The sequence below is a fragment of the Maylandia zebra genome, linkage group LG19 (genome assembly GCF_041146795.1).
Source record: "Maylandia zebra isolate NMK-2024a linkage group LG19, Mzebra_GT3a, whole genome shotgun sequence".
Classification (NCBI taxonomy): domain Eukaryota; kingdom Metazoa; phylum Chordata; class Actinopteri; order Cichliformes; family Cichlidae; genus Maylandia; species Maylandia zebra.
Genome location: NC_135185.1, coordinates 16758242 through 16766528, shown reverse-complemented (window position 1 = coordinate 16766528; position 8287 = coordinate 16758242). Strand labels below are relative to the sequence as shown.

General features: G+C 39.3%; 2 protein-coding genes across 3 annotated transcripts in view; one reads left to right on the top strand and one right to left on the bottom strand.

Annotated features, from left to right (window-relative positions):
* rbks (ribokinase) overlaps positions 1-4972 on the top strand; it is a 56362-nt gene extending 51390 nt beyond the window's left edge. Inside the window, exon 9 of the mRNA XM_004559256.3 lies at positions 4400-4972. Coding sequence (XP_004559313.1) covers positions 4400-4579 — 180 coding nt within the window. The 3' untranslated portion in view covers positions 4580-4972. The remainder of the gene's footprint in view (positions 1-4399) is intronic.
* Positions 4701-8086, bottom strand: mrpl33 (mitochondrial ribosomal protein L33). 2 transcript variants are annotated; one of them, XM_004559255.4, is made up of 4 exons: positions 7949-8086; positions 7413-7431; positions 5792-5898; positions 4701-5065 (listed from the first exon to the last, which is right to left on the bottom strand). In XM_004559255.4, the coding sequence occupies exons 1-4, from the start codon at positions 7968-7970 to the stop codon at positions 5016-5018; spliced, it is 198 nt and encodes a 65-aa protein (XP_004559312.1). In that variant the 5' UTR covers positions 7971-8086; the 3' UTR covers positions 4701-5015. The 2 variants fall into 2 exon arrangements, with proteins under 2 accessions (XP_004559312.1, XP_012776800.1); XM_012921346.3 differs by lacking the exons at positions 7413-7431; positions 7949-8086 and adding an exon at positions 7008-7371.
* Between the last annotated feature and the right edge of the window lie 201 nt (positions 8087-8287).

Here is an 8287-nt window from a genome sequence, read left to right as displayed (position 1 = left end):
CAGATAATTCAAATAAAGATGCTCCAAAAAGGCATTAAATCAGTTCAACACTCTGTGTCAGTGCCTTCAATTAGTGCCTCCAACCAGCAGACAGGTGCCTGTATTGACACCTCTGACTTTAAGCCCTAACAAAATCTAAATTATTATAAGTAAATTCAGCCCCATACAGCCAACTTCCCACATAAAAAGAGCTTTATCTACTAAAGTAATTTTGTGCATCAGGCTGCATTCATGTTTACTGTTGCTGTAAAGATGAGCGTTTTAACAGGAGTCTATGGGTTGGACTCGCTTTTAGAGTCAGCCACAGGTGGCCATTGGCGGAACTGCAGTTTTTGGTTGCCGAGGTTATTCCTTTGTTGGAAACTGCAGTAGCAGATAAAAAGCCCGTATATATCCTACCTTTAAAATGGTAGGATATATATTGGATATGTATGTAACTTGAACTGTAGATAAATGTTGGTTTTTACATGTGGCATATATATACGTGACACATGTAATGGGTTTGTCAAACCCTACTCTAAAGCCTGTCAAACAAGCTGCCACACCCCCTGGCTTTAAGTTGCCCTAAAATCTATTCTTTTTCCCGCTTTTTGTACATGTGTTATAATAGGAGACTAAATCAGATTTCATCCCAGGCTGTAAGTATTATTTCTCATTTTAACATGGGAGTCTGTGGGTCTATTGTCCTTTGTAACACTTGGAACAATCAGGAAAAAAGAAATAGGTCCACTTTACGTCACTTTTGTCTGTCAAGGAATGCATTTAAAGGCTTTTTTTTCATTCATAAAGAATTTGGCTCATTTAAAACTTGTTCCAGCCTCTTTGTAGTGTGACAAGACAGAGGTGGCTGTGTTTGCAGGGATTACTGGGACGTCATCATGTGAAGCATCCTGTGGTTAAAAAATAATCATCTATTGTTGTGACTATGAAGACTGCAATCTTCCAGTTTCTATCACATAATCTTTTGGCTGCTACCATCAATCCCCACTCAAAAGTCATCTCAACCCCAACATGTTAACTGGGAGACGGGCCAGAGTCAAACCAGTGGAGCCACTCCACCAAAGCTTCAGTTCCAAACGCAGGCTTCACTGTAACCCAGCCCAGCTACCAGACAGGAGACATAAACACGCCAAGGGTTTAAACATGGAAATCCAGCAGGCCTGTGAAATGTTTCATCTCTGATCTCACTCTTTCCAGCATCTCTGCCGTCCAGGAGTCACACCAGAGGCAAGAGCCTGGAGGGAGAGGTGCAGTAACGGTCAAATCAGAAGTGTTATTTTGGGGGTTGCTGGGGGGTTTTGTTTTTGCGCCATGCCACTGAATCATCACTTTGACAAAAGCGTTACTTTGCAGTTGGAGGATGAGCAGGGGAGGCTCACAGAGATGCTCAGTAGAGAGTGCAATGAAGTCTTTTGAGCGCCGATGTGATGAGTAATGGAGCGGGCTTGTGTGAACCAGCGTCGGGGGGCCATTTGTGGTTAAACATGAGCATGTCGCCACATACCAGTGTGCTTTTTCCCATCAGTGAGCCCCCCCACACATACACACAAACCCCTTCTAGACATCCCGTCCCAGCAAACCACCCCTCCAGGGCGTACACAGCACATTCCTTCTTTATCAATAGATGAGGGTTTGATTTATGTGCTCCTGGTAATAACCAAACACCAGAGCTGCTGGCAGTTAGGTTAGGAGGCAGCCGTGTGTTACTCAGCTGACTTTTTAAAACAATTAGTGAAAGCTGGCTTTTCTTTCTGTAGTCATTTGATCAGATGATAAAACACTTAACATCCTTAAAGGATGTTGGGAAACAGATCACATTTTAGGCATTTCACGAGTGCCAGATTTATGACTTTGCTGGTTTTACGTGAAACCAATTAAAGCCCTTAATGCTGATGTTTTGTTAGAGTTGACAGACACACTTTCACACAGGGCAAACCAGTAAGTCATTTCAAACTAGTTGCAGGCAGCAGTACAAGTCAAACAGCTGGAAAATGCCACAGCACCCCCTACTGTTGGCAGCTTAGTGAATTTAGACATGAAGCTTCCCCTCGTCTTTTAAGTGTGTTTCATGTTCTCTCTAAAATAATAATAATTTAAAAACCCCAGAAAGAAGCATTTTAGGAAAAATATTTGAAAAAAATCCAAATATTTTAAATTGACTTTTTTTCCCCTCCAGCTTTCATGTTTTCAGGAATTGTTGACTGGGACAATAGTCCAGGGTTACAGCTACTCCAAAAGGTTACTTCAGTAGTAGCTGGGGGACCTTGGAAAGATTAACACAACTAATATATATTAAAATAATAATAATAATAATGTGTGCTAAAAAAAAATAGAAGAATAAGCAGTAGAAGTGAAAAACTAAAATGTGTTTCAAAATATTAAAATGCTTAGTAGAGAAAAGCTGTAGTCCCCTTTTAAAGTCAGGCTACAATTATAAAGGTTCAGTTAGGGATAAGTATGGATAAATAGATAAAATATTTCTGTAAAGAATCAGCCATTGTTTAGTGGACTAAAAGATAAAAGTAGTGGAATATTAAGCTGTCACAAATAAGTGATTAAGACCGTTAATAACTGATAAACTGTCAGCTGGATGTAAGAATATGGTACTGTGCAAGTCTTGAGCTAGGCTCATTTCTTAATATTTTGCCTGGAAAATTAGAAATCTGACACTGAGAATGATGTATGTGCAAAAATACACAGAAATACAATTCAAAAGACCTGATCCCTCTGATTTTCAGTCCAATGTTTTCTTCCCATTTCACTTCCTTAAGTTCCACTGACAGATCATCTGAAGGTCTTTGCTAGCTTTCTTTTCAAGGATATAGCTTAACTGTTCATCTATTGTAGAATTTTTTTATGCATGCTACTGCTTTTGTCCTCCACTTGTCTAGTCTGGACACACCATGCAAATATATGCCATGTTTTTAACTAAGAGCCCAGTTATTTTTATTTTTAATGTTTGGCCTTTTTTGTAGATTCAACTAAAGACATGGGAACAAATTATGTGTTTTTGTTACAAGTTGTTAGTAACTAAGATAAAATTTAAAATAAGGTTTTTTTTGTTAAATTGTCGGTTGTGCGTAGACACAACAGTGATTCATCCCTTGAGTTAGGAGCCTTTTTCCTGTTTGAATGATTCATAGATCTATTAAGTGGCTTTTTAAATATATATTCATTCTTCGGAAATGACGAGGAATTCACAGAAAATGAGTAAAAGAAGCCAATGTCCAAACAAAAACTTTGAAAGTTTCTCATAAAGTCTGGCTCTTTGGTAACAAACACTCAGATAATTTGGGACAACTTAACACAAAGTGACAGGTAACATGTTTCTTCGATTAAATAATATAATATTTTTCTCTATCTTACACAAGTCAGTGTCAGCATAATTTCATGCCAGAATATTTACTGAATATTGTCAGTTAACATGAATACTGTGGGTGATTATTCCCTTTTTAAGAATTCTTTTTTAGACAAAGCTGTAGTTGTTCAGTAACCTAATGCAAATCTTAAAACTGTAAACCAATGCTGTGATGTAATTTGAACCTTTAAAAGTCTATTACCTTTTAAGGCCCTTTTTATGGGCCTGTAAATAGCCTGAAATGCCATTAGTAGTACTGCTAAAAGTAATTTCTAAGGAGGTTAAATTGTTAACAGCGATGGATAAATGGCAGAAAAAGCAAGTAAGTAGTGATGATAGATGGTAAAAATCCACAGCTTATACTAATAAAAAAAAATTAAAAAAAAGTAGCTCAGACCAAAAGGGAACCAAAAATGAGTATATACACTTTTAAATGAAAAGAGTTCAGGTTAATACATTTAGATATGAGGGGTGGTGTTAATGAAGGAGCCCCAGAGTGTACGCGACATATCTGTGGTAATGAAATCTGATGAAAAACCCAAATTTTTTCCCCAAAAAGAAATCTGGGGAAATCTGCCCGAGATGCCAGTATTTTATTATTTAACCAGGTTGCATAACAAATGAAATAAAAGGGATTGAAATTGCATAATTTATTTGGTATATTGTGCCATATAGATTGTAGACTGATTTTATTAATTTTTAGATTCCTGTTTTTTAATACTGGACTCAATTGCAGTAGCTTTGCATGATTCAGAGTTCAAAATATTCAAATGTAATACTGAGCTACAGTGCAGCTCAGTTCATCCTCTGCGTGAAATGACCTGTTTTAGCGCTCTTCCATGCTGCCTTGAGCAATCTTTCTTCTGATTGGCTGCCCCTCATAAATGTCACTATGTAAAATATAGAGCCAAGAGAAAAAACGGTCTAAACCTGGCTTCACATACGCTGACCTCATTACTTGAAATTTTGTCTGTATTTAACTGCCACCTGTTTGAAAATAAGGTCCCCTTAACAATGCATTGTTGTTTTATTTCTTCTCAGGGTGCTGGTGATAGCTTCATTGGAGCACTGGCATTTTACATGGCCAACCACCCACACATGCCTCTGGAGGAGATGGCCCGCAGAGCCAATCTGGTGGCAGGGGTGAGCGTGCGGGAAATCGGCACGCAGACGTCTTTTCCGTACAGACGGGACCTCCCAAATGAATACTTCCAAGAGTAGCAGTAGACCCTGATGTTAAGGGACCACATCTGAATGGGGTCAGAAAGACTCAAGACTAAATGTTCTTATGAAAATTTGCTGCTGAAGATAGCTTAAAATTGATTACCATTAAAGATAAGTCAATCATTGAGATTATTTTATTTGAATTAACCACAACAAATGTTTCACAAAGTACATTCACCCGATTAAATAATTATTTTGAACCAATGAACAGCTTCAGATCATGGCAGCGGTGGTCCCCTTACATAACATCACTTTTCTGGTTTCAAGTCTCTTTTGTTCAAGCCTGGAGTTCCACTTTTATCCATCCAGGAAGAAATCCTCTGATAAACACGTCAACCAGATTAACCCGCTGTACCATCCCCGGCAATAAAAACGATGCCTTTAAACCTCTGCAAGTTCATTTTGTCCATCTGTGTGTGTCGGTGTGCTGCGGTTAAATCGATCTGATCTTCCTCTTCTCAAAAAACAGGACGTGCTTGTTCACTAAAAAGACAAAAAGCAGAAAGTAGGTGGAAGTCAAGGATCACTCCAAATATGGGTTTTGTTTATTTCACTGGGGTGAACAGAAGGTGTGACCAACACGTTCTGAAAACAGGTCCACCATAAATTTGAATCCTTAGCTGATTTTAAATTGGACTAATCTATTCCAGGTCATTATTCCAGGTGCTACGCTTGGACAGTTTGGATCACTCAGCAGAAGTCAAATTATATTTGTCCCCCTGTACTTTTGTTTGTATCCCCTCCAGTGTGTCAAAATTGTGAGCACAGTGAGGTCATGATGAAACTCTCAGTGAAAATGGTCAGAACAGGACAGCCAAGGACATCTCTAAAAATAGCAGCAACAATTGAAGCTTTCTGGATATGCCCGAGAAGATAATCTTGAACTGGAGGTTTGCCAAATTTAGAATCAGGTACGGCTTTTCACTTTGGGAAGAATGTTTTGATCACACCACATGTTTAAATACAAATAGTTTCCAAGTTAAAAGAAAAACAATCATATACTGTTGTGTGCTCAAAGGTCGATTGGGAAACCCTGGGTTCACTTTTCAAGTAGTGATTTATTAAAGTGCCAACACCTTCATGTGACTGCTTAGCCTGCTTGCTGCCGCTTGAATAAGTGAAGCCAGACAAGGAAAAGATATCCTGGGTTATATGGATTTTGCTTTAATGAGTATTTGTGTGTCATAGTTGTCCTCACACGGCTCTTACCAAATGGATCGTGTTTGCGCAGCACCAGTTTGTCTCTGAGTCGGTTCCTCTTTGTGTTGAAGAAGTATCCGGTCCCTGCAGCACTCACCATCTGCACCAGGATGGTCCTGACAGGTAAGCAACACACAGAGAGGTGACTGCCATTTCAACACGAAACACTAACAACAGGCCTCATTCACGGGTGCACGTGCAGAAATGTTCTTAACCTCTGCACAAAATTAGCGTTGGATTTGTGCACTGGATTATTCTAACCCGTCAGGTTTGTGTGCACTACCTGCAATCAGCACAACTGAAGTAGAAAGGGTTAGTGTCACAGGAGGAAACCACCTTAATAGTCACACAATAATAGACTCTCTGCTTCAGAAATATCACATGCTTTCTTTAAAATGACAAAACAAGAGAAAAATATTCTTCAGTGAGGGTGGCTTTAACCAGTTTGCTGTGACAGGTGGAAACAAAGTCAGCACCTGGAGAAGCAACTTGCCTGACGTACAGTTATACCGGCCCTGTGCTCATGTCAAACCCTGAATTCCTTACAGTTCGTTATTCAATTCTGAGAAACATTTTGCTTATCTTATTCTGGAAACCTGTAACTAATGACCAAGATGAAATGACTAATAATAATAAAAATTCATATTAGTAGTGCTCTTCTTCTTTTGGTTGCTCCCTTTAGGGTCCACCATCATTACATCTATGAATTTTCTCTGTAGTAGTCCTCTTTTTCTTCCTGCCTGGCAACTCCATACTTTACATCCTTTATCCAGTGTATTTGCCAGCTTTCCTCTGCCCATTCAAACCATCTCAGGCTTGCTTCTTTAACCTTGTCTTCAAACCACTTAACTTGAGCTGTCCCTCTGATGTACTCATGTCTAATCTTGTCCATCATGGCCACTCCCATCTTAAATAATGCCACCTCCTGCTCAGCCTTCTATTTTGTTCGTTAGTGCCACTGTCTCCAAACCATACATCGAACCTATCATCTTGTAAACTTTCCGGTCCCTGTGGCTAAAAAAATGATATATAAGAAATTATCCCTGACACTGCACCCTGCCTGCACTCTCTTCTGCACTGCCCATTACTTAGGATGGCTGAGCCCAAGTATTTAAACTCATCCGCCTTCACCACCTCTTCTCTTTGTAGTTTCACTGTTACACCTGTCTTGCTCTCACTTACACGTGTTCTACTGACTTTCATTCCTCTTTTCTCCAGAGCATACCTCCAACTGTCCAGACGTTCTTCCATCTGCTTTCTACTCCCAGTACAGATTACAATGCCGTCTACAAACATCACATCCCACGAGACTCCTGCCTGACCTCGACTTGGACAAATGGTTAGAGTTGGATTAGGGATGGGATCCAACATGTGGATAAGTAATAGCATTAAGTGTAAAGATGTTTGTTTAAATGCTCTAAGACAGCCCGGCTTTCATCACGTGTTCGTTTCCATGACGTAAAGGAAAGGTACATCTGTACTCCGAAGTGCAAATTCAGTTAAGATTATTTTAATGAAACAGAAATTTACGCGTAAATCCTCAGTATGCACGGTTTACGCACAGCCTTATGCTTCATGTGTGAATGAGGCCTATTGACTAGACTTTCAAAGAATCAGCCAGTGCACTTACTTGGATTTTGCCTTCGCCACTGTAAAAAGAAAAGAAAAGAAAGAATCTTATGCAGGTGAATCCAACAGATATCGTTCAGCAGCACTCAGAGCAACGGGATTTTAGTGGAAACTTGCTAACAGCACGCCAACACCAGCCCCAGAAAGTCCTTAAAGCTGTTAAGGTTGTGTGCAAGTATCTGCTGAAAACTCAAAGACTCTCCTACACATCTAAATGAAAAGAAAAACTACCTCTCGAGTAGCACAGGTGCTTTCTGAGATTTCCGCACTTACAAAGCCCAGTGAATGGACACTGAACACATACTGCTGTACTATCCAGAAGCTAAATCTATCTCTCTAAAACCCAAAACCACTGAAACGTGTGAAATAAATGTATTATAAAATATTTCACAGTGACTGCCCACATGAACAGACGTATATTTTAAGAGCAGCTCACGTTTTAGCATCAGCTAACCCCACAACAGCGTATTGGGAGAGCTCTAAGTACGCATGCGTCGTGCTGTTTGAAGACAAGATTTAAGAGAATAAAATACTTACAGTTTACTGTGGTGAGAAACATTTTCTAAGTGTTTATCTAATCGCGTCTATTAAAACATAACTGTGTGCAAGTAACGGCAGGTCACATTGACAAGCTCGATATCCGGTGTAAATAGAAACACTTCCGGGTCACCTTAAAAGCGTATTCCACTAAAAACGAACTGTAGGCTGGTGCTCTTTTCATACGTGTGTGTTTTTTAATTATTATATATACCAGAGAAAAAAACATCCAAGATCAAAATGTACATTTGAAACAACAATTTTTAATACTATCTGAGGCAATGTGTGCTTTCTTAAGAAACTTCAATCCATGAAACTCAGGATTTCTCTAGATAATGA

What these genes read in the sequence shown, in the direction of transcription:
- mrpl33 (XM_012921346.3), bottom strand. Translation starts at nt 7,171, where the DNA reads ATGCTATTACTTATCCACATGTTGGATCCCATCCCTAATCCAACTCTA. An exon ending in GAACGTCTGGACAGTTGGAG is followed by an intron (nt 5,899 to 7,007) that starts GTATGCTCTGGA and finishes CTTACCTGTCAG; the next exon opens with GACCATCCTGGTGCAGATGG. An exon ending in GCGCAAACACGATCCATTTG is followed by an intron (nt 5,066 to 5,791) that starts GTAAGAGCCGTG and finishes TTGTCTTTTTAG; the next exon opens with TGAACAAGCACGTCCTGTTT.